General features: G+C 41.5%; 1 protein-coding gene across 1 annotated transcript; it reads right to left on the bottom strand.

Moving 5' to 3' along the window:
* Window positions 1-1,070: 1,070 nt before the first annotated feature.
* Window positions 1,071-22,402, bottom strand: PAX9 (paired box 9). The gene is made up of 5 exons (XM_024196064.2): window positions 22,399-22,402; window positions 21,015-21,641; window positions 19,434-19,436; window positions 17,854-17,993; window positions 1,071-1,325 (listed from the first exon to the last, which is right to left on the bottom strand). The coding sequence occupies exons 1-5, from the start codon at window positions 22,400-22,402 to the stop codon at window positions 1,071-1,073; spliced, it is 1,029 nt and encodes a 342-aa protein (XP_024051832.2).
* Between the last annotated feature and the right edge of the window lie 5,549 nt (window positions 22,403-27,951).

Raw genomic sequence — 27,951 nt, 5'->3', positions numbered from 1 at the left:
AAGCAGAAATTTTAAGACAGCTTTTTCTGTTAAAAAAGTTACAACATAATCTTGGGGCTGAAATTGCTGAACACAGGGAAGCCAACAATGACAGTACAGTTTTGTTTCACAGTGGTTTTGTTAACTTAAATTTCACATTAAACTTAAGCTTCTAAATCACTTTCCTCTACAGTTCTTGGTTTTGTTCAGCTATTTTCCACCTGCTTCTCTTTTGTACACTTGGCACATGTGTGGTTGTGTCATGACTCTGGGAGATGGGTATGACTTGGGAGAGTTATTTGGTCAATTGCCTTTGAGTCCTCTGCAGAAGAAACAAAATGTCTTTCTTAAGATGTTGAAGCCTCCACTGTATGCACAAAACATACCAAAAGAACTGTCTCAACCTCAGCTACCCGAGGCTCTTGCCACCACCAAGCAAGAAACAGAAATGACCTAGAAAGTCACTTTTTAACATCAAAAAAGAAGCAGAAATGTACTGTGGAATGGAAACACAAATGCTGTCCAAAGCTTATATTTACAAATAGATAGAAAATACAAACACCTTACTGTTTTTGTAACAGGATGAAATACAGGAAGAATGTGAGAGCCACATATTGCCTTGATAAACAAACAAAAAAGAGCAATATCTTAACAATAACAGTGGATCACTTAACCTCGTCGATAAAGGATTTGTTCTCTAGAGACGGATCATCAGCAAATAACTTCTGTTTGGCCACTTTTGTTGATTAGAGGCATAGCATATCTTTCCCTATTGATTTTTCTTTATTGATTTTTACACAATCTCAATGACAATTGCACATTTAAAGAGTTTTTGTTGATTTAGAATAAATATGGGTGGTTTTACCAATGAAAGTCCCATGAGCCCTTTGAGGGATGTAAGATCTTCTTTACTTAGAACAGTGCAAGGGCAACAACCCATGGATCAGTTTCTTATGTTGTTTTGGCTAGTTCAATCCAAAAATGTTGTGGGAGAAAGGTCGGGGGAGAAATCTGTAAATGTCACCAACACAAAAGATCAGTCTCTGAGCCAGGGAGGAAAAAGGTTGAGTTGTTCTAGAATGAATTTCATATCAGAGAGCAGAGGCTGTGACAGAGTGACTACCTTCTCGGGCTGTCTGCATGCCCTTGAATGCCAGCGACGCAGAAATATCACAGTTGTGAGGGGAGAGCGGAGTGCCTCCAGCATGCTGCCAACCATGGCCTGTCACATAACCAGAAGGGGCAGCACTGTATGTCATGTAAGGTGACACCTGGGCTGGTGTAGGGTAAGGCGCCATAGTTGGTGCTGAGACAAAACCGCTGACAGTTGGAAGACCATTTGGTGCCTGAAAGGGAAAGAGGGGAAAAAAGTTTCTAAAATATAAAGATACATTTTTTTCTGCTTCAGAAAGAATGAACTCCTAATAATCATGAATTTGTACACATGTCTATATAGCCAGTGGGCAGGATACTGGACTGAGAGAATAAGGAGATTTTGGTTCTATACCTACCTGATTCTACCACTGACTTGGTGTGTGACTTTAGACAATTCACTTCAGCTTGCTTTGGGTGAACTCCTGGTCCCATTCAAGTCAATAGCAAAATTCCCATTGAATTCAGATTTCACCCTTTGTGCCTCAGTTTTCCCATCTGGAACATGGGGATAATTATACTTACCTGCCTTTGTAAAGTATGTTTAGATATATGGCTGAAAAGTGATATCTATGTGCATAGTATTATTATTCATGGTGTCTTTTTAAGCCTGCTTCTATATCTTTGGGATCTGCTCTTGCAAATGATCTTTACTCATAACTCCCATGAACTTCAATGGGACTTTTGTGAGCAGAACAATTACAGGGCACTTGCAAGAGCCTTACCATTTTTTCCTAGGTGTTTATATAGGCTGATGGCAGGGGTGCTGGAACAACTTTTATAGTGGGAGTGCCGAAAGCCATTGAACCAAACTGTAAACCATGTGTATGATGGAAATCACTCAAGCCCGGGGGTGTGACAGCTCCCTTAGTTCCAGCACTTATGGCTGATGGTAAGAATTTCTATTTAAAATAAAAAGGGAGAGACATTCAGTCTGTCACAGGAGGAATTCACAAGGGAATGCCATGCTTTTTAAATGAAAAAATGGTCAATGTTTTAATTCACACACTGCAGATCCCTCCTTATCAGAGTACATGCAAAGCAAAGTTATTTATCTTGCTCAGGTTTTGATTCATGTAGTACTATTTTATGTGTCAGTGTTATTTTTTTCAGGAAGGAAGTTTTCTATTCGAATATAAGATCACTGCAGATAGAGTCCTGATTCAGCAAAGCACGTAAGCATGTGTTGTTTTTCAATTCACTGCAATTAGATTTAAGCACAGGCTTAAAGTTAAGCTCCTTTGCAGAATTAGGGCCAAGCTGTGTAACATAGAGATGTAAGAAAGGGGGCAGACTTTTGTTTTGGATAAAACTTCACATAATGTTAAAATTTTCTACTTTGCCTATTTTTCTCTTCTCTGGATTTCATCTGGCCAAATTTCAGATTTATATCCACACTTTAGGTCTTTCTAAATTGTAAAGGTCTGGTTATGATCTCACATATATATATTTTGCACCAGTGTAACTCCATTAGGACTGATTTTCCTGCCTTTTACACTAATCAAATTCAGGAGGGAATCCACTGAAGTCAAATTAAAGTTTTACAGCAGTAAAACCAGCATGAGAGAGAGGAATCCAGCCTTGTGTATTTAACAGGCATATTAACACAAATTATACAGCTGTGGAAATAACATATTGTTTTTTTCAAATTTATAAATGTTTAACTGAAACTGAATTTGCCATTTTTTCCAAATCTAAATTTTGATCTGAAATTCAGTCCCAGTTAATGTTCTGGTATCTGAGGGCTCCCATGCCTGCTCTGGTGTTATAAAAATCTCTTCTGTACCAGGTTCTTAGGCTTTTCCTAAAGGTAACAGAAAGCACTTCACCATGCCAGAGTGACACAGGCAAGGGAGCCCTTAGATACGTATTATAAAGCTCTGAAACACAAAGATACATAATGTGACTATAAAATGGGGGAAGGAAATTGTGCCTGACAGGGATCTAGGGGGTAGAAGAGCTCTGGGAATTGTCCCTCATGGAGTTTCCTCTGAATTCTTCTGATGAGTGTGTGGGGCTTGCCCTCCACATGGAAAAACCAGGTCATCCATCCCTCAACTCCCATGAAACCACAAACCATGGATATCCTATGCCTCTGTACTGGCTCAGGAACCCAGTGAGCCCCTCACAAATCCCCAGTCAGTACAGCGGAAGCTGCACTGCTATGGAATGCTATGGAAGTCCAGGGGGATTCCTCTGGAACTCTCCCCTTTAAAAGTATGAGTGGCTCTGTGCAGAAGTTATACCACCAAAGTCTATATTACCTTTTCAAGGATTCCCCACAGATTTTGGAGGGTGACGGGTGTCTCCCACCAATCCCCCACTTCACTCCCCTCCCCCACTTTCTGCACAAGCCAAGGCAGATTCCCAATAGTGTGCAGGTCTGGGGGAACAACTGGGCTCCAATTTTGTGAAGGAAGGAAGACAATAGAATGTTTATCATCTGCTGTACAGAATATCATTCTATAGAATGTTCTCAGAGAATGTCTCAAACACTGGCTGCTTCTCTTTGTGCCTCTTAAAATATGTTGAAGATTCTACAGCATGAAGCATTATCTTACTTGGGGAGGGGGGAAGAGGTGATTAGAATTCAAAGGTGTCATTCAAAGATGTGCTCTGATACTTTGTCATTTCCATATTAATGCGCTGTTTGATTTACAATTACAATGATTCTTTTTACACTACTCACACACCATTAAAATAATTATGCTTGGTAGCAGTGTAACTTTTGGTCTTCAAGAACACTGTCTGTTGGGTCTAGTCCTACAGGCTTTGCCTAGGCAAAATTGTAATTGAAGTCAGCGAGAATTTTGTCTGGACTGGCACTCCAGAACTGAATACTGTGTATTGTGTGAGGCACATCTGGCATTGTAAGTAGAATTGGAACCAAATAAAATATGCCACATGTCATTAAAACAAGTTTGTCAGGCATTATTCAAGGATAGGTGACTGCATGTCTTTTTGATAAATGCTTAGGCCCAAATGCACACATTTCATTTTCTTACATATCCTTTACATTGGCCTTCCCTAGCATGATACCATGTCAGTGAATAAAACAGACAGCCACGGATTTTAATTATTGGAAGGGTTCCAGCCTTTTATTGAATTACACTGCATATTTTACCTGGGTGGTTCATTAACAAAATTTAACTACAGATTCATTCATTTTTATAAAAGATAAATAATAAAAATATACCCTGATTTTGTATATGTCAAATTAAGCCTGCATGCCCCCACCCCTTTTCTTAAACCCCACCACTGATGATTTGATATATTTTAATATTACCCAAATACATTGCTTTGGGATTTAAAATGTAATTGCAGTAGTGACTTGTAGTCCAATATGGAACCTTTCACCTGTTGGTCACCAGTTCAAATCTTTCCTAGGGGTCGATAATGACTGAAAAACTGTTATCATCTGATGACTCTTTGATTAAATGAATTGGCCTCATTTTAGTTCCTAACTAACCAATCTCACAAAACCATCATCACAGTAGGCACTAATTGGCACTCTAATCCGAAGTTTCAGCAAAGAGACCAAGGACCAAACTGTCATGGAAACAGGTCTACCCTCCAAATTAGGTTTGAGGCACATAGGTGGGGCAGTGAGAAGAAGCTTTCATTGATGCTGCCTGTATTCTGCATTGTATGGGTTAACAGAGAGCTTGAACCTCCATCTGTCAATCCGGCACGTTTTACAAGCCCTACATTCACTTACAAATAAATGGAAGAGATTACATTCCATAACCCTGTATGCATTGGACGAAGAATTCAACCTGTGTATTTCAATAGGAGGAAATGAACACCAAAATCCAAACCTATATAATTAGGAGTCAGAGAACCCAGTGGTGTTTATGGGTTTGCAAAACCTTTAGAACTTTGTTTAAGAACTGAGTTTCGTTAAACGTTTTTAAGTTTCAAAAATATTTTTCTCTTAATTTAAACCATTGTTTTTCAAGGGAAATTTAATTTTAAAAACAAATAAATGTATTTCTAACCGAATGGAAACCTGTGCTATACAAATAATAAAGAATCTCGTTGGAAGGTAATTACTGCTCTGTTTCTAGGAAGACCCGGGGAAAACATTTGCTTTCCAATGTTGCATCTGCCCAGAACTCATGTTTTGCAAGAGTGAAATGAAACTAGAACCTCAGCAGTTCTGAGTTATGTTCAAAATATAGAACCCGCGATTTTCTAGTGGTTTGTAAATTTAGCAAAACAAGTTCTCTCAACTGTGCTTGTAAGATTCAGGGCCTGATTCTGTTCTGGCTTCCACCAAATTTACACAGGTGTAGCTCCAGTGAGTTACACCTGATTTACACCAGTGTAACTGAAAGGAGAATCAGGTCCATAATTTAAAAATAGTTGGCCACATAGCACTTCAGCTGTTGCAATTCAGAATTTCTCCACTGAAGTCAATGGAGCTGCACTTATTTTTGCCAGCTGAGGATTTGGCCCAATCATTTTATTTGATTATATATATATTTGAGATTACATTGGGGCCAATGACTGACACTTGACTCTCAATAATCTTTGGAACAAGTAGCTTACATTGGCCATCTGGCCACTTAGGGTATGTCTACATTGCAACTAAAAACTCGCAGCTGGCCCATGTCAACTGACTTGGGCTCATGGGGTTCAGACTAAGGGGCTGTTTAATTAACAACGTGGGGCAGTCCCAGAGCTCTGGCTCCAGCCTGAGTCGAATGTCTACACTGCAATTAAACAGCCCCTCACTTAACCCAAGCTCTGCGAGCCTAAGTTGGCTGGCCTGGGCCAGCTGCAGGTGTCTAATTGAAGTGTAGACATACCCTTAAGAATCAACCCTATTCCTACTGAAGTCAATGACAAAACTCCATTAACTTCAGTGAGGCGGGTTTGGCCTCTAGCTTGTGTTTTCTAAGGAGACAAGGAACAAACACCTCGGACAATCTCTCCTCTTTACCTCACAGTCTCCACCATCTCCATTTGACGGGTTTCATTTTTTCCAGTCTTGGCCTTGAGCCAAATTCTGCTCTGAGTTACCCCAGTGTAAATCCAGAGTTCCACCAGTGAATGATTCCTATCACTTTTACTTGATTTAATCCTTATCCCTTCTCCTCTTACCTCCTTGTTTGTCTGTTACACCTGTGTTTTATGGGTGCCTGCTTTATTGCCTGATCCTGCAAAACCTTCCTCATTGAATTCTATGATTGTAAGCTTTTTAGAGCAGGAACTGTGTCTATTTAAAATTTATGCAAAATACCATGCAAAGTTATGGCAGTACATTCGTGTCTGTTACTGTAAATCATAATATTCTGGATGGACAATGTAAGTGGTTATTATTTTGATAGAGTTGCCTCCATTATTCTGTCTCATCAACCCATTGTTCTGGTGCTTGCTGTGATATTCCATTAGGCTAAGGTGTTTTTGGAGCTATCATTCTGAAGAGGTGTTTTAAACATCTATGAAAAACAAATTGTAACTTCCTTGAGAAACAACATTTTTCATGGGCAAACGGTGCCTTCCTCAACTACCTCAACACTAATGAGCTCGATCCAGTAGTCTTGCTTCAAACCAAATTTCCCCGCTGGAATCAGTTGGAGTTTTGCCTGTATCAGGTCAATAGGAATAGACCTCTGGTAAACAGTGCTGCTATTTCTCAACTGTAATATCAGTGTGAATGTAACGCCTCTCTTTGGAGCAGCAAACTTCACATATTAACATTATCCTCCAGTGCAGAGCCATCTCCCAAAAGCAAACTAAACAAACTATCAAAGGTTTCACACTAGTGTTACTAAGAGAAGCAGTTAGCCTTTAGAATGGAGTGTTGCCAGCAGCCTTAATTATAGGCACGATACCGTAACTCCACAAATAAGACATTTTCTCACTGCTCATTTTTCAAAATGAAAAGCTGGAGCAATTTCTGCAAACTGGAAATGTGCATCCAATGTGCTGAAAACACATTTGCAAAGTAGCTGCTGAACGAGTAAATTTTTCCACACAAAGGAAAACTACAGCAGAGAGCACGGCTGCATATCTAGTCTTCCGACAGTAAGAGTAAATCATCTTAAATGCCCCGAATATGTTTAACGTACTTTGTGATGTACATATAACTAGTCAGAGAGGTTACAGGAATATGACTAGAAGCAATCAAAAGCAAACTGTAAATATAAAGGAAGCAAACATGCTAAATCACTCCCTTTAATTGGATGGTAAATATGATTTATAAATCAAGCAAACATAAGGGATCCCAAGGGTCGGGTAAACAAATTTTCCAAGTAAAACATCAGCAGCAGGTATGTAATGGAAATCTCTTTTAGGAAAGTGGGTTGCCTAAAGATGCAATTAATACACATACATTTCTTCTAACCTTTTAAAATAAATAACATAAAATAATATTTTGGTTGTGATTGTAGTTAATAGAATTAGGGCTAAATTCTGCAGTCAATACTAAGGCCTTTGGCATCAGTGGGAGAAATTACATGATCCTACAAATGCTCACGAACGTTCCATTGATGTTAATGGGGATACTCATGTGAGTCAGAATTATTTGCAGGAGTAAGAGTTTACTGAGCTGAGCTCTAAGTAAGGACTGCAGTACTTGGCCTTTTTACGATAAAGCTCTTCATAAAAGAATGTTTCTGAAAAATAATTTTGACCACATGTTGTGTCCAGATATACATGAGTAGATATGTATAGCCAGATATACATGAGTAGTCTAGTTAGAGTGGATTCTGCAACCCCATATTTGCTGAGTTTTCATTACTATGCGTGATTCAACAATCTATGTGTATTTTATAATGTAGTGTATCCAGCATACTGGAAATAGTTACCTTTACTAGACACGCTCCTGTTTCCAACTGAAATCAAAGGTCATTAATTTCACTGGGAGCCGGATAAGATTTATTTTAAAAACTGGGGAAGGAAATTTTCATTAAACAACTTCAATGTTCAAAAGAAAATTTCAACCTGAAGAGAATGTGGATTATCTAGTAGGAGGTAGAACACTGTCTTCAAATATATTACCTCAATTTCAGCATAGTAAATATATTAGACTGCAATACATTTGAAATTATATTATTTAAAAATTCTAACAGTGTAAGTGTGCTAGCTTTATACTTGGTTTATTGCTCCGGAGAAATGTAAGTGCACTGATTTCCAAATTATCTGGCTGTGAAAACTGAAGAGAGCTCTTCAGGAGCTGGGATTTAGCTGGTTTACTCTTTATATATAAATGACATGGAGCAGGGTTAACAATCCTACATTTGAATTGAACAGGATTATGCTCATGAATAAAATTATGCACATGCTTAAATGTTTGCAGGGCAGGGTCCAAATATTTAATTAACTAGCTGTCCACAGACAGTGGATCTCTCTGAAGTGAGGTCATTTTTTTCACCGAACTTTACTGTCAGTTTAGGTTCACAGTAACTAGAATTCAATATGCAGTGTTTTGTAATGAAACTCCAAGAGACATTCACGCTACTTCATTATAAAATGTGGTCCACTCTCTTAATAATGAGCAGATTCTACCCTCTATATTTAATGCACTTTTTTATTAACTTAAAGTTGTTTCCCTTTTTTCATAGACAGCTCCAGCTGCAGCAAATAACATACAAAGTTGGATCAGACTAATTGAATTTTGTAACTACAGTTGTAATATTCATCAAGACATATCTTAATTATGTTTGGTTATCAAATTCCAAGTCTGAGTCTCTTTAGGGGAGCAAAAAGCTGCTCTCGGAAACAGTAATAATAAATTTGATTTGCACACCAACAACAGCCCCCTCCCAAAGGTTCCAGGGGCACTGCACAAAATCACCAAAACAAAATATAACAGAAATAAAAGTGAAAACACCTTCTTTAAAAGCCAAACACATTAAAAACAGACCCAAGGAGTCCATGACAACAACAATGTAGTAAAAGAGAAATAAAGGAGAAAAGGGTAACACATATGGGACCCAATAATGGTCATATAAACAAAACAAAACTTATTTTTTTGGAGGCGAGAGAAAGGGGATTTAATACTGTCAGGGTGTTTTGTGTTTTGTTTTTTTCTAGAAGAGAAATGTGGATTTCATTGTGGAGTGGAGTCCACACTTATAGTCCACCACAGCTAAGGTCAATCATAGAGTGTATGACTGGAAGGGACCTCAATCGCTCATCAAGTCCAGTCCTGTGCACTGAGGCAGGACAAAGTATTATTTAGACCTGAGCGGAGTGTGTCTAATCTGTTCAGAAAAACTTCCAGAGACAGAGATTCCACAACCTCCCTAGCTAATTTGTTTCACTGCTTAACTACCCTTACAGTTCGGAAGTTTTTCCTAATGTCTAACCTAAATCTCCCTTGCTGCAATCTAAGCCCATTACTTCTTGTCCTGTCCTCTGTGGTTAAGGAGAACAATTTATTACCCTCCTCTTTATAACAACCTTTTCCATACTGGAAGACTGTTATCATGTTGCCCCTCCGTCATCTCTTTTCTGGACTAATCAAACCCTATTTTTGTTCAACTTTTCATTGTAGGTCATGTTTTTAGACCTTTAATCATTTGGACCTGTTGCTCTCTTCTGGTCTTTCTCCAATTTGTCCACGTTTCCTGAAGTGTCGTGCCCAGAACTGGACACAATACTCCAATTTAAGCCTTATCAGTGCTGAGTAGAATGAAAGAATTACTTTTCATGTCTTTCTTCCAACACTCCTGTTAATACATCCCAGAACGATATTTGTTTTTTTGCAACAGTATTACATTGTTGACTCATATTTAGTTTGTGATCCACTATAACCCTCAGATCCTTTTCTCCAGTACTCCTTCCTAGGCAGTCATTTGTATTTGTGCAATTGATTATTCCTTTCCTTGCATTTGTCCTTATTGAATTTCATCCTATTTATTTCAGACCATTTCTCCAGTTTGTCAAGATCATTTTGAATTCTAATTCTCTGTCCTGAATCATATGCTAACATAGGACGTGACAGTGGCATTCTTAAAAGGCAGGTGACATATGAGCATTGTACATTCACTCCAATGTGCATTTTCAGTTCAAAATCCAATTTACAGAACATGATACAATATAAGTGGAGGTCATTCTCCTTTGAAACTATGGTGAGTGCTCTACCAATACCTAAGATGGATCTAGTAAACCTACAGACCCCCTTTGATGCAAAGTTATATAAAATTTTCTAAAGAAATTCTATATGCTTTAAGTTTAAAACTCCAGCCTCAACTATGGAACTGCAACTGGCACCTCAATGAAATCTATATAATATATGGCAAGGAATTAATGTTTTTCTTGTCTACATTGATAGATAAAAGTGTATTGTTCTCACAAGTTCTATAGAAAATATCTACCTAACATAGTATATTTAACAATATAGTCAGACCACGCTGGGGTCAGCAGGATGGAGAAAATAAGGGAGTAGGGGCTCCCTCAAGACTTGCTGGCTCATAGAAGTGGTGGGAGAGCTACTAATAGTGCTAGTAATTTGCCCTCCCAGTGGAGACCCATCACCCAAAGACAGCAATCTCATTGTTCAGCAAGGCTCCAACTTGCAGGGGAAATTATCAGGTGCTGGCAAACTGATGAGGTTGACATCAGAGCCCATTGCCTGTGACTGGGAATACAGGCAATCCCCATTGGCTACCCAATTGCCATGGCAGCTGTAAAGCACAAGGTATAGATTCCTGTCTCCATTCTCCTGCACTCCAAACACAGGAAGGCTTATGGGATGGGTTTCTAACAAATTCCCATGTTTCTAAGGATCTGGTCCTGATGAGGATCCCTCAACACTCAAGCTCCTCATTCCTTCAGAATAGGTGCCATGATCTTGACTACCGTGACTGAGTTCCCAGACAGTGATGTCCAGGCAATAAGTAGCTGGCACTCAGGAGCCAACCTGGGCGCCAACCATTCACTCACCTCTCTGACTTTCTTTATTAGTTTCATCCCGGTGGAATGCCCTGAAGCCATGTGGATTGTTGGGCAGGGCACTGTGTTTTGGGCGTGGAAGCAGGTGGCCAGTAAGAGGCAGGTCTCACAAATAGGATTCGAATGGGGTGCGATCCAGATCACCTGGGAAGGAATCAGGTGTATGTAGTGGGATCAGCTCATGCCGCTCATCCACAAAATGCAATGACATGGATGCCTAGACCTCATCATCATCCACCTTGGTGACAATGTCTTGATGGTGTGAACCAGTGTAGAGCAATTAATCAGAGTACAGCAGGACTGGTCATTCCCCAGGCCAGACTGTTCTGGTCTAAATTCCTCCCTTTTCAGGTGTAGTAGGCAGCATAATCCCTTCAGCTAACTGGGCAATTAGGAATTTTACTTGGCACCTTGGCAAGGAATCCAACGGGAACATGTCCTAAGTGCCCAGGACACTTGATGCCTGGAGAAAGTGCATTTCCATGATATTAGCAGAGACTTGTTTATCCCTGGACCTTCACTTATGAATCCAACTATTCAGGGTCTGATTAGGAGTGGAGGATGCCAGCTAACTAATTTGGTAGTGGCAGTTTGTGGCAAGTAATCCTTGTAAGAGGGTTAGATAATATGCCAAAACATTTAGGGCTAAATATTCAGCTCACTCTTACTAGGGTCACCATTTTTTGTGGGTGCAAATAATTGTGGATGAAAATAATTAGTGGTGCTGTACCCACTGCACCCACAATACATTGTCCGCTGTAACCAAAGAGTAGGATCTTAGATATTTACATGGCCTAAGCTGTTGGTGCAAGTAATTCTGGATGCAGAATTGCACCTGCAGTTATTTGCCCTCTATTGCCCTAAAATGGAGGCCTGGATATGAAAGTCTCTCCAGTGTGATATAAGAGGTTGGAGTTCATGACCTCCCAATCTCAGTGCAATTGGGAGGAAGGAACCAGTTAAGTCTGAAAATTCCAAAAGTGAATGTTCAACAGCTGATAAAGGTTTGGCTGTGGAAGTGAACACTCAATAGCTGATAAAAGGTTTGGTTGTGGGTGAGTGAAGCTCTCAGGATGAGAGTAGGGCTTCTTACATATTAGTATGCGTAAGCTCTAGCCATTAATAGTGTCTCTGATTTGCTAGAGTGGGGCCTCATTCAGGGCTGATCCAAAGCCCATTTAAGTTAGTGGGAGTCTTTTCGCTAACTGCAGTGGGTTTTGAATCAGATCTTAGAACAGAATTAACTTGCAGGATACCTGTACTTAGACACTAGTTCTTAATGTTGGCCTGTTAAGAAAGTAGCAGTCATTCTAGTCAAATGTGCATGTCTTCTTCCTGCAATATCCACGACAATAAATTCTGAGAAAAGTATTGTGATATTTGCCTAACATTCCACTACTTATATGTACACATAATCCAAATCCTTGCATTAATTATAGAAATGCAAATACAAACTTCAGTACTATTCAATTTGTGCTTCAGTAAAATTAGTCTATTCAAGACTTAGTCCTTTGAACATTGCAGTTTACAAACTGTTCATGCTTATAAAACATCTTCATTTCAAATGCAATGTACAAATGGAATTCTATTTATTTTAGCTCCACAAGGATTTCAGTTAGTTTCCCTAAAACTGTGTATACAAGCGGCTTAACTCTGAAATCACTTTTCTTTAAATGCATGGTATATTCACTTTTTCATATCAATGTCCACAGACTAATTACTCTCACAAGTATCCCCAACACTTAATAAAGTATGTTTTCAGGCATATATGTGATTGTGTTGCTGAGTTTGAAGATGTGAAGCATTTGTGAACCAAAACTGTCATGTTCCCAGAAAAATCTAATTTCCGCTTCAGGTTTCTCTTTACTCAGACTGCGCTGTCTGCAAAGCTGCTTTGGCTACAAAAGTGTGTAAAATGATGCACTGGGAAAACATAATTCAAGTGCTTGCATACAATTTAAGACTGGAGGTATCTGTTAATTAAAAATCAATAGGAGCATTACAAGACATCTCTGTGATTTCCTACGGAACTTTTGATGCAAAATCAGAATGTGCCAGCCAAAGTTTTCAAGCTGTCAAAGTTCAAATATAGGACAAAGTTTTGGGCTCCAAAGACACAAGAAAATTATTAATGTGGGGAGCTTAAAATGTTGTACATGTGAAAGGTAGATTTTGTGTCAAGTGCATGTGACAGCATATTGCAAAGACAAAAAATCTGGAGATTTTTGGCCTGATTCTTTAGTCCTTACTCAGGCAAAATTCCCATTGATGTGCGGCAAGTGTGGAGTGAAGGGCAGTATGCAAAGGAGTCTCTGCACCACCTACATGTTGCAAAGGGGCACTGCCTGTGCAAAAGACTGATACAGGAGTCAATGAGAGTGTTGCCTGCATGATCTGGCCCATTAAAATGACTGTGTTGCTTATACAAGGATGGAACAAGTAAATATAGCAGAACTGTATAAAAAAAACCTTATTTACGGCTCAATTCTGCCACCCTTTCTCATGTGGAGTGACTTTCCTTTGGGCTACTTGTGAGTGAAGAAGCACTCCACATGAGTAAGGGTAGCCGAATCAGACCGAGGCATCTGTGTGCAGCATTCCCCACAGTGCAAGTGGTGGAAAGCAGTACCACAGCCTGTCTTGCACATTGTTGGTGAGTAACAAATTATAAATAATGATGATCAGTAATAGCTGTATTCTCATTTCCCACTAAACCCTTGTTCGAAGTGCAGTGTGGCACATTCTCCGCACTCTTGTTCTGCAATTAGAACTCTGATTAGAGGCACAGAGCCTGATTCCCCACTGTTTTACTCTAATCTTAGGCCAGTGAAGCGCTATTGACTTTAGTTATGTTGGCATAAAACTGGAGCACAGGGTTGAATCTATTATTTTAGACCAATCACTTCTGTTCTATGGGTGAAATTCCACATTCATCCCCCTCTGGATAGAGTTTCAATAAACAAGATTTGTGCAGGGAACCCCTTGGAATGGCATTCACCGAGTAGCCCACAGGCAGCGCATGTATTTCACTGTAGGCTCTGTGCAGTATGAATACCGGCTGAAACGTCTTACTCCATTGATTCTAGATACTTTGACACTAGATCCACATAAGTGCAGACCCAAGGGTCTCTCCTCCTGCCTATGCCAGTCTACTCAGGCAGTTCCCCCTTTGCAACAGGTGTGGAGACACCTCACAGTCTTGCTGACTGATTTAACTGCCTCAGAATGTTTACCACAGACGCACCGTGCTAGGATGAATTTCAACCCAAATGAACAAACTGATAAGAAAATTGCCTGTACGTTGAGCATTCAATCTGAAATCCATTTTGTACCTTGTTGGAAAAGCTCTATTCAAACCACAAATCTTGTCAAAACTGCAAAAAAATTCACATTCTTCTTGGGCATTTATTTCCTTTTGAGAATATTCTGGGTCACAGAAGTAGCCAATGTATGAATTAAGACAGTTATATACATTTTAATGAATACTATGGTACACAAGCAAGAACACTATACTGTAAGTAGCCCAGAATATAAATTAGAGCTTCCCAGAGACAGATTTAATCTACACATACTATTCTGGAAAAAAGATGTTTTTAAAAGTAGTCAGCAGTACTTTTTATTTTATTTTATTTTTGAACATGCACAGCTCTGAAAATGACATTTTCCACAACTGCTAATTATTTTTTGGCCTTTCTATCTTGTGGACAATATACATGTGTTAAGTGAACACAATTGTACTAATAGTGTAGAATTTGCCCCCATTTTTTTCCTACATTTTAAAAGTAATTTTTGTAGTCAACTTTTTAGGTTGTATGTAATGTTTAAATAATACTAGTGTTGCCACAAGAACATTTATATGCATATAAAACACATATATATTGAAAGGATGAGATGTAAAATACAATTTCCTACGCTCGTGTGGAAAACAATTGTAAGGTTCAATTTATGTTACACTGTTCTTTAGCTCATCTGTTAAGGTGACTGAAAACCTATCAGAAGCAGCAGTTTACAAGGCAAGGGTCTAATCCTGCAAATACTTCTCTGGATTTAGTCACATGATAAAGTTACCCATGTGCATAAGTGTTTGAAGGATCGGGGGCCTAAGCGATTATATACAGGGCTGTTCTTAAAAGGACAATGGCAAGGTATTTTTTGCTAACTTGTTTGCATATGCACTATTTATTTTAATAAAACTAGAAGCTTGGAAATTAAATTAATTCATTAAAGTTGTTTTTATTAATTGCAACTCTTAGTTGGGCTGCTAGCATTATTTGTGATTGGGGAAAATAGGCTAGTTTTAAGAAAAGCATTACATAGTCAGGAGTGTTGGAACAATTTTTATATTGAGGGTGCTGATGATGGAAAGCATTGAAACCATTTATTTGGTGTTTGTTGTTACTATGTCAAGCCAGGGAGTGCAGCAGCACCCTTAGTTCCAGCACCACTGTACATAGTGTTAGCAAACATAATGAAAAGGTTGCTCACATTTGGGGCCTACCACGTTTTCCATTACATCTATACAGCTATGTTTTCAGAAGTGTTCATTCATTTTGTGAGCACTGGATTTCAGGTGCCCAACTCTAGACACCTTGTGCTTGATTTTAAACAGGGTGGAGGACTCTCAGCTCTGAAAATCAGGCAAAAAGTGACTCAAATTAGACATTCAAAAATTAAGCCATACAAATTTACTGAACACTTCTGAAAATGCTGCCCTCCAGCAATAACAAAATTTGAATATAGGACATGAATTTCCCAAAACAAAGTAGAACCACCCCCTGAATGAATTTCAGACTCTGCATAGAGAGCAGAATTAACGTGTTTGGGGAAATATGCTATGGTTTTGAAATATATTTTTACTGTGTGTAAAAAATGTTAAAAATGTGCTACATCAGTCCGTCATATTTAAGTCTGTTACATCTTATCCCTGGGGGCACGATTTGATCCCTTATCAGCAAATGTAAGTTAGACAACTGTTTCTAATATTGTTCAGTAAAAAATTCGTAGGAATTAAATAGAATAATTAGGAGTAAAATTGCTTAACAATATAAAAAAGCAATGTATATACCCTGTTTCCAAGCTATTCAATCACCTGCTGAATATGGTGTGAATTTTCCATGTGTTTAAATGCATATTGGGAATGATTCTTTTTAAAGCAGTGAGTCTGAATTTTAACCAAGCTACCCTTAAAATACCTGGGGTCAGAAATCTAGCTCTGTTCTCTAGGTAAATCCACGTAGTGAACATCCAAATGTGAGGTGTATTTCTAGATGGACAGTAGGAAATCGGCCTCTGTCACTGCTGCTATCTGTTCAGTGACAGTGTGGAAGTTCAGGTAACTGACTTGCTGCTGAGAAAGCATCTCCCCCAAACCAGCTCTCATATCCTGTGTGGGGAAGCCGTTGCTCGCTATACAAATGCCCACAAGCTGATCTGGCTACTCCCAGCTTCCCTGGGGACTGCCTGTGGGTGGCTTTCCCACGTTCCCAGCAAGCTTTGGGACGGCTATTTCTTTTCGATTCCTTGCAAGGCCAGGTCCTTGCTGCAGTGCCCCGGGTACAAGCAGGCTCCCGCGCTGTGGGGGCCGCAGTGGAGAGGGGCAAAGGGAGCGTGCGGCTGGGAAGCGGATAAAACGGGTCTCGGGTGTTTGCCGTGAATACGGAGCGGGGCTGGAGAACCCCGGTGCCCTGCTTGGCGCGAGCTCGGCCTGTTCGCTGCGTGGCAAAGCGGGGGCGGTGCGCAGAAGAGAGCGGGGACCTTTGTGCCAAAGGCAGGAGGAGGGGAGTTAAGATGTGTCTGGTTTCTTTCGGTAAAGGGCCTGTAAGCGCTGTAGGGGGCCCGCGGCGGTCCCCCAGCTGCCCAGGACTGGGGGGCAGGAGAGGGAAGCAGCTGGAGGCAGCCGGCTTAACACCATCCCCGAGATGTGTCAGGTCAGCATCACCCAGGAGCTCAGAAAGGCTCCCGGGATTTGCGCGCTCTCGGGCCCGACCCTGTGCCCGGGGGAGATTTCCCGGGGGCTTCGCTGGAAGCAGGATCGGGCCCTAGGCCAGCTGGGTATTTCAGCCCGGCACCGAGGAGTGGCATCATGAGGTTCTGCCAGCAACGTGAACGGGCCCTTCCCCAGGGCTCCCTGTGAGGAAGGCAGAGTCCGCATCGCCCGTGCAGTTTAGTCCCCCCCCCCCCATTTGAGCGGGCCTTGGATTTGAGATTAAATCTGAAGAGTGCAGACGCCTGGGCAAAGGCCCCTTGTTCACTATTATTATTATTTATTATTGCAGCGATCGGCTCCTCCCGACAGAGCCTAGCCTGTGCCACATACAGCTCGACACCCCCGGGCCATGATCCACTGGGAATCCCGCACGTGGTAACGAGGCGGATTGGGAAGCAGTGCGACTCCAGTCCAGGCTCTGTCAGCTGGGTTACGGTTTGTTTGTGGAGGAGAAGGGGGTCCTTGTTCCTGTACAGATCGTTATAATTGTTCTTTACCGACTTGTTATGCACATTGAAACAAAGCAGCGCCTAACATGGCAGGGTACAAAGGAGGGATCGTACCAAAACCCAGGGCAGCAGCCCAGCCAGTCCTGGGAACCGGCCCAGTACAGAACCCAGCAGTGAATAAGGAGAGAGCAGCACAGTGCTGAGGTCTGGGACTTGAGACTGTAGCCAGGCTGAGCCCAGAAGCCTGTGGAGAGTTTGGGCCCCTCTGCAGCCAGCCATTAGAAATCCAGCCGGGCAACCTTCTTGCAGACAGAAAGGAGGAAAGCTCCCCCCACAGTGCAACCCTCCCGCCTGAGGTTAGCAAGCGCTGTCTCTCTTTACCTGGCTGTACTTGGCCTCCTGCTCCAGGGAGCTCTTCTCGAGTCCATTCACAGCATGCTGGGCTGAAGGGGGGAAGCTATTTCTGCTCAGGCTGCTCCATTCTTCCACTTTGGGGCTGTGATAGGGCGAGCTGTCACTCACTGTTGGGAGACACGGGCACGGCTCGTTAGAGATTCCGAAAATGAGCTGGGAAGTGCCAAGGCAGTGTGCTTGTGGCAGGAATTGCTATGTGTGATTACAGGCTGTGCCTTCCCCCTTACCACCACCAACACACACACACACACCAGACATCTCTCTAAAACCAGTGGTTTCCGTCATAGACAAGGTTTACACTTTTGTACAATGGCTCTCAGCACCCTCACTATAAAAACTGTTCCAGCACCCCTGCTCCTAGCAGGACCGGCTCAGCTGAGTGACAAATCCTCCCTATTTCTATCCACGCAATCAAGAAAAACAACCGATGACTCCTGAATGACACCACCGGACACCTATTTATAATATTTACAACAGCTTGATTTCCTTCTTCTCCCAGAATAAAAAACTGTGGAGAAAGCTGAGATCCATGTATGCATGTCTCCTGCTTTATGAAGTTAAGCCTCAAAAACATTTTAATAGCATTTCGATTTCTGTACTAAATAGACTGTACTCATCTTCCCCAAATGGCCAGAAACTGAGTTACCGCTTTCGGTAATTTGAAGGAGACTTCTGTTGCTTGTTTGCAAAACTGAGTAAGTCCCTATAAAATTTTATTTTAAAAATACTTGATGTGTAAATTATATATCATGTCGGTAATTTACATATCTTTTTACATACATATCATCGCTGTACGTGTAAATTGGTGTGTGTGTGTGTGTGTACACCTCTATGTGTGTACACCCCCACCCTGCCACCTCACTCTCTATAGAAAATCTGTTGGGTTTCTCTTTGGAGGTAGGGGTTGAAGACTGACAAACAGGAGAGACAAAGGGAAAGGAAGACAATAGGAGAAAAGATCAATCATAAGTTAGAGGAGCGAAACCTTCAAAGTTTCCTTTCCATGTGTAATCGAAATACAAAGAAACTCACATAGTATATACCGATTAGCACAAGCCCCGGGGTTGTTTCGAATCATTCATCATCACCTTTCCCTGACACCAGGTAATTTAGAGGAGAAAATTGCGTAAGAATAACTATGTGCTTGGCATAATTACTTCCAAGGTAGATTTAACGGAACAATGTAACTTTTTTTCAAAGGGAAAAGATAGCCGTGTTGTTAGCAACTCTAGCACTGCAGAATTATGAACACACACACACCAGTAAAAAAACGTTTAAAAATCATTGATTTTAAACGCGTATGACTCTGCTAGGGATTCGCGGGGCTGTAACATTTACAGGCAACGAAAATTGTTCGGCGTGAACCGGGGTACTGAGGCGAGAATGGTTTCTCCTAAGCCACCTCGACCCCGAGCTGGGAAGTGTGCTTGCTGGGATCCCGAGCCTGTTCCCGCTGAAATCAAAAGCAACCCCTCTGATTGACTTGAGTGGGAGCAGGATCGAACTCTCCTGTTAAACTGTTTCTGTTCAGAAGCTACCTCTCTAACCTCCTTGCAAGGGAAAATGCAGTCCATGGCATCAGCCTGAAGTTGTCTTAAGAAACTGAGCTCTCTCTGCGAGCCCCCTTTTCTGCTGATCTCACACTTTCCCATGAATAGGGGCTTCCTTTAAATGTCAGCAAGGTCAATTTATCCTACAAATCAAGCACAAACAACCCTCGTATGCAGTTTCTGCTGTTCAGCAGCCCAAACCTTGGCTTGGGGGAGAGGAGAATGTATATTGTAGTAAATCTTGTAAATCCCAAAGTCTGAGATAGAGGCGGAAAGAAATCTAAACACTCAATGGTACCTTAAGAGGCCCTGTTGCCAATATGATGTTAATAAAGGAGGAATTCATTAAAACCCTCTCAATTTCTAATTTAATTTTCCCTGTAATGTTCATTTCAGACATTCCACCCACCGTGAATGAACATACTCTAGCATGTATATTTGCTAAATCTAGCTCCACACGCACATACGTTTGATTTGTTTTTTTGTTTATGGGGGTTATATTTTGAATTTAACATGGAGGGGCTGCCTTTGCTTGTAAAAGCCTTCTAACACCAATGCATTTGGAGTGTTTGTTATACTGATATCTTGTGTAGTTGAAAACATGCAATGAAACAACGTGTGTAGTTGAAAACAAGCAATGAAAATAGAAAGCCAAACTCCAGTTCCAAGATTAGGACCCAGAGAGAGCTTCAGCCCGGAGTTATTTGTAAAATATGCTCTTTTCATCACATTTAATGTTTGTTACTTGACAAAAACTAAATTTGAAAATGTTCTTTTTTGCTGCAAATGGCAGAGACTTGTTCAGCGAGAAGCTACCGTTTCTAGCCAAAACAAAAGAAGGAGCGTAGAAGAAAAGCAGTCACTTGGAAAGGGACAAATACAAGTTAAGTATCAGTGGTTTCGTTTTTCTGGACCACCACTTCGGAGGAAAACAAAGTAAAACATAAGAATGAAAGCAATTAGGTGACATTTGAACTTCCTGTCTGAGCAAATTTGGCCTGATTGCGAAAACTAGAGAAACTGAATTTCTCTGTAATTTCAAGATGCTTTCACTTATGAATGCCTGATTTGGTAACAAATATACGTAATACACAGAAGGCATGCGAGATCATTATATCATTAATGACTGATAAGGAAGACATAGATGAGATATATGATACTGAGAAAGAGAGTTAATGTGGACGTGCCATATTTTTTAGCCCATGCTGCCTGTTCTTCAGGTAAATTATCATTGCTAAAGTCAACATTTGCCATTGCATTATGTATTATACGTCCAAAAAGCATAAGCCCATAGAAAATGTAGTAAAATGAGGCCTTGAAACATAAACCCTTATCATTATTTAATATGTTCCTGATCTTTAGTGTGTGCTGGAGAAAACAGCTCTATAACTTACAAACTATGGAGATAAATAAATGAAATTATCACTAAACTTTGAAAGAATTGGAGACTTCCTGCTTTGAAACAGAAAAGTCGAAATTGTCTAAGAAAAATACTCAGAAATTAGGCGTTAAGGGACCCCGCTTTTGCTATCAACATAGTGAGTGAGTAAGAAGTGTCTTCTTTGGCTCTTTTCTTACCTTGGTCTGTTATGGACCTGATCCCCAGGATATCCGTGACCGAATGGGAAGAGGGCCAGGTCCTAGGCATAGCCATTGTGCTGGGGATTGCTGGCACTCCCGGCGGGGTTGGCACTTTGGCTCCCGCAGCAGTGATGGGGCTGGGATAGGAGTATATGTGGTTGTAAGGCAGAGCAGGCTGTGGAGGGGGTTGATGCTGTTTGTAAGATTCGTAGTGACCCTGCTGAGAGAGATTTCCAATTTTGTTCCGGAGGATCCGGCTGATGGAGCTGACCGAAGGCACATTGTACTTGTCACACACGCCATCTGCCAGCAGTCGGTCTCGGATCTCCCAGGCAAAGATGCCCGGATCTCTTTGTTTGTAGGTCCGGATATGTTTCACCACCGTGGGGGTGGTTACCCGAGGCTTGCTGCCTCCGATCGCCCCTGGTAGGATGGAGCCAGTCTCATTGTAGCGCGCCAGGATTTTGCTCACACAGCCATGGGAAACCCGCAGTTGTCGGCTGATGTCACAGGGTCTGATGCCCAGTTGGGCCAATTCCACAATCCGGAGCCGGATGGCATTGGGCAAGGGTCTCCCATTCACAAACACCCCTCCGAGCTGGTTCACTTCCCCAAAAGCAGGTTCTGCAAGCAAACACACACACACAAACACATTTGACACGGCAAACGGTTCACGGGGGGCCGTTTGAACCCACCCAACTATTAATCATCAAAACGCAGATGTCACCGGTTAGAGGGAACGCACCACGGTCACTTCATTTACAATGGTTTTAATCTAATGCGGCTGAATTTTTTAAAAACAAACAAACATGGCAACATTTTCAAAGCTCTTTGATTTGTGCCATTAAAAATAGTCCAGGATGTACATTCCAGAGGTGAAAAGTGAGATCACACAAGCAGACAAGTCTCTTTATTTCCCCCCAAAAGAGAGGGGAAAGCCAGCAAAATTGGTGGAGTGAATTCTGCAAAAACATGAGAGGTGAGGGAAACTGAAAGTAGTAATTAAAGAAAAAGATCAATTCTAGTGCTGTTTGCGCCTGTTCATGCTTCTTTGTTAGCAGCACCACTAGCCCCACATTGCGAAGCAAACGTGTTAATTTTTAAACTGCTGCGCTATCGATGTCAGCAACAATATACAATGTGCCACACAGGCTCAAATCATCTGTTAGGCTCCAATCCTCCAGTTCTCTCATAATAACATTAATAATAAACCAACCAGTCATTAGCTTGCTCCATTCTGTGCTGCTGACCCTTAACATGTTCCTACAACTTGTAGGAACACGAACAAAGTCAATAAGCAAATTGCGGCTGCACATGATCTCACACTGGTGCTCTCTCTTTTGACAGCCCTTGAACCCTCCTGCAGCTTCCAGCCACTTACCCATTGCGCTGAGCAGGACACCAATGAGACTAAGCTTCCAAAAGGGAATTTAACAACAGATTCAGTCTCCCGGCCTCCTGCAATCCCGGCTGGAAAAGTCCACGGGTCCCTCTGATTTCCACTCTAGGAGATAGCAAGAACGTAAGGAAAAAGGCTAAAAGGAAGTCTGTTTCCCGATGAAAGAGACTTGAGTTCTGCATTTCAATCTCACAGCAACGTGGGCTGGGCTGGGCTGGGCTGGGCCGGGCGTCTCAGTCTATCAGTCACCAGAGGTACACCCCCCCCGAAGGGCGGACCCAAGCAAACGGGGCCTCCCAATTGGTGCTCGATGATGATAGACAGCATAATCCAGGAAGGCTCTTCCGCTTTCTTTTGCAGGCATGCTCAGCACCTGGATTCCTAATACAATAGAGCCGAATATTAAATACCTACGTAGTGGTAAGTCGCACAGAGAGTGCAATTAATATAGGAAATATGCGGAATAGTTTAATGATAGCGCTGTAGTAAGGCATTATTTGGTAGAAAAATCAATTGATCCTGTCTCTACCTGAGATCTATTAGTTCAAGTTTACATACTTTCAGGGTTGGTAATACTTTTACTAGGCTATTGTCAACGGCGCCAATATTTTGGTCATATCGCTTTAGAGAAAGCAATCTGTTCAAAGTTTGTAGATACGCCTGCCTTTTAGTTCATTCAAGTTTTCTCTGGCTATTGCTGTTTGCACAATAAATGACCAGACAGAAAAATATGTTGATGTTTATAGCCAATAACTGGAGTCAGCAGTTTCACAGAGGAATAACAGCAACGTCTTGAAAAATGCAGAGTTCTTTATCATTTATTTTGCAGATAATGGAGATTTGTGTGCCTTTACGTGATCCTGCTGTAATTTTAAAATAAAAACGTTTTAACCAGTGAATATATTATTTAGCATACGTCCCAGAGAGTTGTGATTGTTAAAGGTAAGTTTATTTTTGTTATGAACTAAAAGCATGTACGAAAGCCAAATGAATCTGTGAGTTGTATAAATGAAACGTGGATGCAACTATCTGTGTTTAGATGGGGGAATCATTGTGTCTGACCTCCATACATTCGTGCTCCGTGATCAAAAAACAAGACAATTTATATTTTTCATTCCTGTTTTAAGTGTTACATTATGTTTAATTATAAGATGTAAATGCCTGATTTTGACTTTCACAAAAACACTAATACTGGTATTAATAGAAGAAAATCATCAGAAAAAGTTGGTAGGCGCTGAAGTGCTTGCGTTTCATGCGATGTTTGTGTGTGTGTGCGAATGTGTTTTGTTTGGCATCGTTGCCTGTATCATTCAGTAGGTATGTTTGTGTACATACTTACATACACTCCACACATATGTCATACTAAACACATAGATTATACACTCCAATTCCAGCCAGGATTTTCTAATATTTTTCTTTCAAATTTATGTTTAAAAGCAGAATCTGCAGGAATAGGATATGTAAATGCTATATAATCGAGAAAGAATAGAATACATTAATTAGAATGAAATATAAACTCGGAAAATAAAAAAAAACCTGATCGGCCCAGAAGGGAGTGAGTTGGAACTGTTTCCAAATATCATTTTCAAATGAAATATTAAACGACGAGGATTTTTTAAGGAGGCAGGTTGTTAGAAGACAGAATTGAATTTCCATGGATATTAGGTCTTCCTTTACAGTATTATTTTAGACCCTAGTGAATCTGCACAATCAGGAATGAGTAGGATACTACCGGAAACAAGACCGGAATCAATTGTATGTTGAAACTATTTCTTGATGGAGGGAAGGCGATCATGGTCATTTTGTGGGCTTTTCCAAAAGATTCGGAATATTGATACATTTGGTCTCTGATATGTATTTTGCACTGCGTTTCTGTGCCAGCAACGTGATTTGGACGTTCAAAATATCTTAGTTGTAAACTGTGGGATTTCCTCACTTTGTAAAAGTTCACCGATACCTCACAATACAATTCTCACACATTTACCATCGCCGGGTAACTACTGCAAGCTGTTAAATTGATCTTTCTAGAGGCTTTGGTGTGAATCAAAAGTCCTTTTGCCACTGTATGTTGATGTGCTCTGTGTATTTTTTTAAAAGAGAAGGCAATGATGTGTGGAACACTTATACAGCATTAATCAAGGCTAATTATGTAATTTAACAATACACTGGAGTGCATGTACAGAAAACTTCCGATCTGAATTAATTACATAATCCCTTCCGAAATCTAATATATAGACTAATCCATTACAAGACTGGCTTTTGCTTCAAATACAGTTTTCATTTTAACCAACTGAATGTATTTTAAATATGTTAGATCGTTGCTAAATGACTGTAAGTAATGACCTAACTAGGGCCTTACACAATGTATGTCTAAGTGCACAAATGATCTTCAGGTTTCGCATGTATGATCTTTTTCTGTATTATTGCCCATTAGTTCTTGGTGTCTTTTCTTTTTCTAATTATAAAGACAATGAAGAATGGCAGACTGAGTTGTCCTAGCAGTTAGCGTTGCGATTTGGGGCCCAATTCTGCATTCCTTGAGCACCCAAAAACTCCCATTGACTTCATTAGAGTGTTCTCCCCAACTCTGCCCGTCTCTCTCCCAATCTATGCCTGTGTGTGGACTATTCTATCCACATTGTGCCTTTTTCCTCTCAGTGTCTTCCAACCTGTCTAACCCCCCTCCCCTCTGACCCCGCCTCTGATCCCTTGGATATTCGGTTTCTTTTCCTTTCTCAATGTGTGTTCCTGATGTGGTCCTGTCGGAAAAGCTCGTTTACTCTGCTTGGGTCTCCAGTGGTTTAAGGATAATGTTTATCAGCAGTGAACGTGCTCAACTTGTTTCCATTTAACTGCTGAGTGTGGGCTGAAATAACAAAGGTCACAGCCACAGCTAGTCATTGGAGGGCAGGGGGAACCGAGAGGAATAGGAAAACATGATCATATACAACAGCCTGTTGATCCCTGCCTGGCAAAAAGATTAATTTCAGGTACAAAATAATTAAATAATTAAAGGAAGGGGGCTTCCTTCCGAGCAGGCCGGCCCCGGCAGCGGATACAACCGCCGCTCGCTTGGGAAGTTTCCCCGGCAGTTGTGCGGCGCGGCAGTGGGGCTGAGAAGAGCAGGCTGCCCACGGGAAAGCAAACAGGACAAGTGGTTCTTGCTCGAGTCAGATCAGTCCGTGGGGCGCCTGGGGGGAAGCGCAGGGGGCTTCCAAGCGGAATAACTGTGAATGTAGGGGGCCGTTACACACAAAAAGCGGATAGAGCCCATTGTTCCCAGTGGAGTTGTGCAAACCTGCATCGGTGCAACACCCCATTGCACCAGGTTAAGAGCAGAGCAGATTCCAGGGATCGTACTGGGAACAGTTAACAGGGAGGTGGGGTAGAAAAGCAGCCAACACACGCACCTAATAACAAGGGAAACGCCAAATGGGTGCATGTGCGGGGCTGACACGCCAAAGCCCGGCGATTAATGCAAGAAATCTGTTTCTTTTTAACTGCACCGCTCTGTAGCAAAGTGCGGGCCTCGTCTTGTCCCCGTTTCAAGTCCAGGGGAGTTTGGCTTAGCTCAGGCCCGAGCTGTTGTATATTATATCTGCAGATGACTTTAGACTGACCACTGGTTTTTTTGCATCCCACCCGCAGGTTGCTGACGGGATCCCTGCGTTTAAATGGATGGTTTTCCCTGAAAGGTCAGCGTCTGTGCATATATTATACTAATATCATACTGTAAAGGCTTCCATGGGTCTGCTCTGTTGAGCGCTTGAGCTACAGGCTGTCTGGGGTGGTCTTGTCTAGCTACACATGTGGTGTCCAGTTCTCAATATCTATTTTAATGTATTTCCGATAGGAAATGGGTTGTACAGAATTAGCACTAGTGCGTGTCTGACAATATTTCTTACCATCTTTTCCCGTGCACCGTGGCCGGTGGATTAACTCCATGGTGCTGCTATGTATCTGATTTTGCCTATTTTACCAAAATTATTTTTCCCTCTGTCTGTCTTAAGTCTGATCCTTCTCAGTTAAAAATTTAGGATCTAGTCCTGCTATCCGAACTCGGGCAAAACTCCCGTGGGAGTCAATGGGCGTTTGGAGGGCACAGGGAATGCAGGATCTGGCCTCCTGGTTGGATCCATCTTTCAGTAAGAGGGACGGATATGGGCAGCCATAGAGTCACTGGCGGTCAGTGCCTTTGAGAAGGACCTTCATCGATATCTTTGGTACAGAGAAGCAATCCAGGAGTCCTTACTCACCTAAACTCCGGTGGCTTAGAACAGGATCCAGTCACTGAAGTAAATGGCACATCTCCCCGTGATTTCAATGGGAGTTCGATCAGGCCTTTAGTGAATGCATTTTCCTCCTGTTTTCACTCGAGATCCTTCCTCCACCTGGAATTGCGCGAAGAATTTGCTCTGGCTACTAAAGACCAAATGCACATCAATCCCTAATATTAGATGGTTGGGGCTTGCTGAGTTTTAAATGGCAACCCAGACGCATTTGACAAAAGACACATCCACACTCACGCACTCCGTCTATCATTTTCTGTAGAGATCTCAACCGGAATCTACGTGCATTGCTTTAAAAAGATACTTTTCTCCGCCATGACATTTCAACAGAGACTCAATGAAATTTAAATCCCAAACTTTTCAACCATATTAAAAATTAAGCAAAATAACCCCCCCCCCCGCGACCCACTTAAAATTGCTTTTAATCGTTCATTATGTGTTGGTTGACTTTTGACGGAAACTAACCCTTCCCCCCACCATAAACGTAGCGATTGAAAAGCACGCCTTCAAATAGGGATAATTGGATGGTAAGTAGAACATTTTTGTACATAAAATGTCTAAATCTGACCCTTCAGCAAGGACAAAGCCCCCTGTATGTGTGTTTTAACGGCTGGATGTCATGGGGCCGCAGAGAAAAAGTGTGGCATGTGGTGTCATTCCGCTAATACCGAACCTCCTGGAGCGTATATAGACACATAGATATTATATTCATGCCGGGTAGTGAGGTTATTCCAGTGAAATGCTACTCAGGACGATTGATTTACACAATCAAAAGGGCACACTTCACCCAGCCACTGCTCGATGAAACTAACAAGGATGCGTGTGTATTTGGGATCTCCTAACAGACATTTTCCTAGAGCTTCCCCGGCAGCAATGTTATTACAAACTCCACAAAAACAAGCAACCTTGGGGGAAGGTCTGGAGGAGCGTTTGTGGAGTCTTTCGACACGGTTGGTGCCGGGGGAAAGGAAAGGCAAACCTGTGCTCAGGTTAGCTTTCTCAGGTGCAGGGGGAGAGCCAGACCTTAGGTTTTGTCATTGTCAGTCGGTGAGTGGTGTAAATATGCCCACAGTGTGCAGATGAATAAACAGGGCTGGTATTTTTAGCTAACAGGAATACAACAGTTATAACCCTTTTTTTAAAAAAAGGTGTGTTGCCAACAAACTAGAAAAGCGACCGAGCCCTGAACGAATGGGACTGTATGTTGTATCAGGTCGCAGAGACAATGAAAAATATATCTACAGTG

Source organism: Terrapene carolina, unplaced genomic scaffold, assembly GCF_002925995.2.
Source record: "Terrapene carolina triunguis isolate 2854851 unplaced genomic scaffold, T_m_triunguis-2.0 Scaffold96, whole genome shotgun sequence".
Lineage (NCBI taxonomy): Eukaryota > Metazoa > Chordata > Testudines > Emydidae > Terrapene > Terrapene triunguis.
The sequence above is the reverse complement of the archived record's forward strand: the minus strand, read 5'-3'. Positions and strand labels throughout refer to the sequence as shown.

What these genes read in the sequence shown, in the direction of transcription:
- PAX9 (XM_024196064.2), bottom strand. An exon ending in AGGAGGCCAAGTACAGCCAG is followed by an intron (nt 1,326 to 17,853) that starts GTAAAGAGAGAC and finishes TTTCCCTTTCAG; the next exon opens with GCACCAAATGGTCTTCCAAC.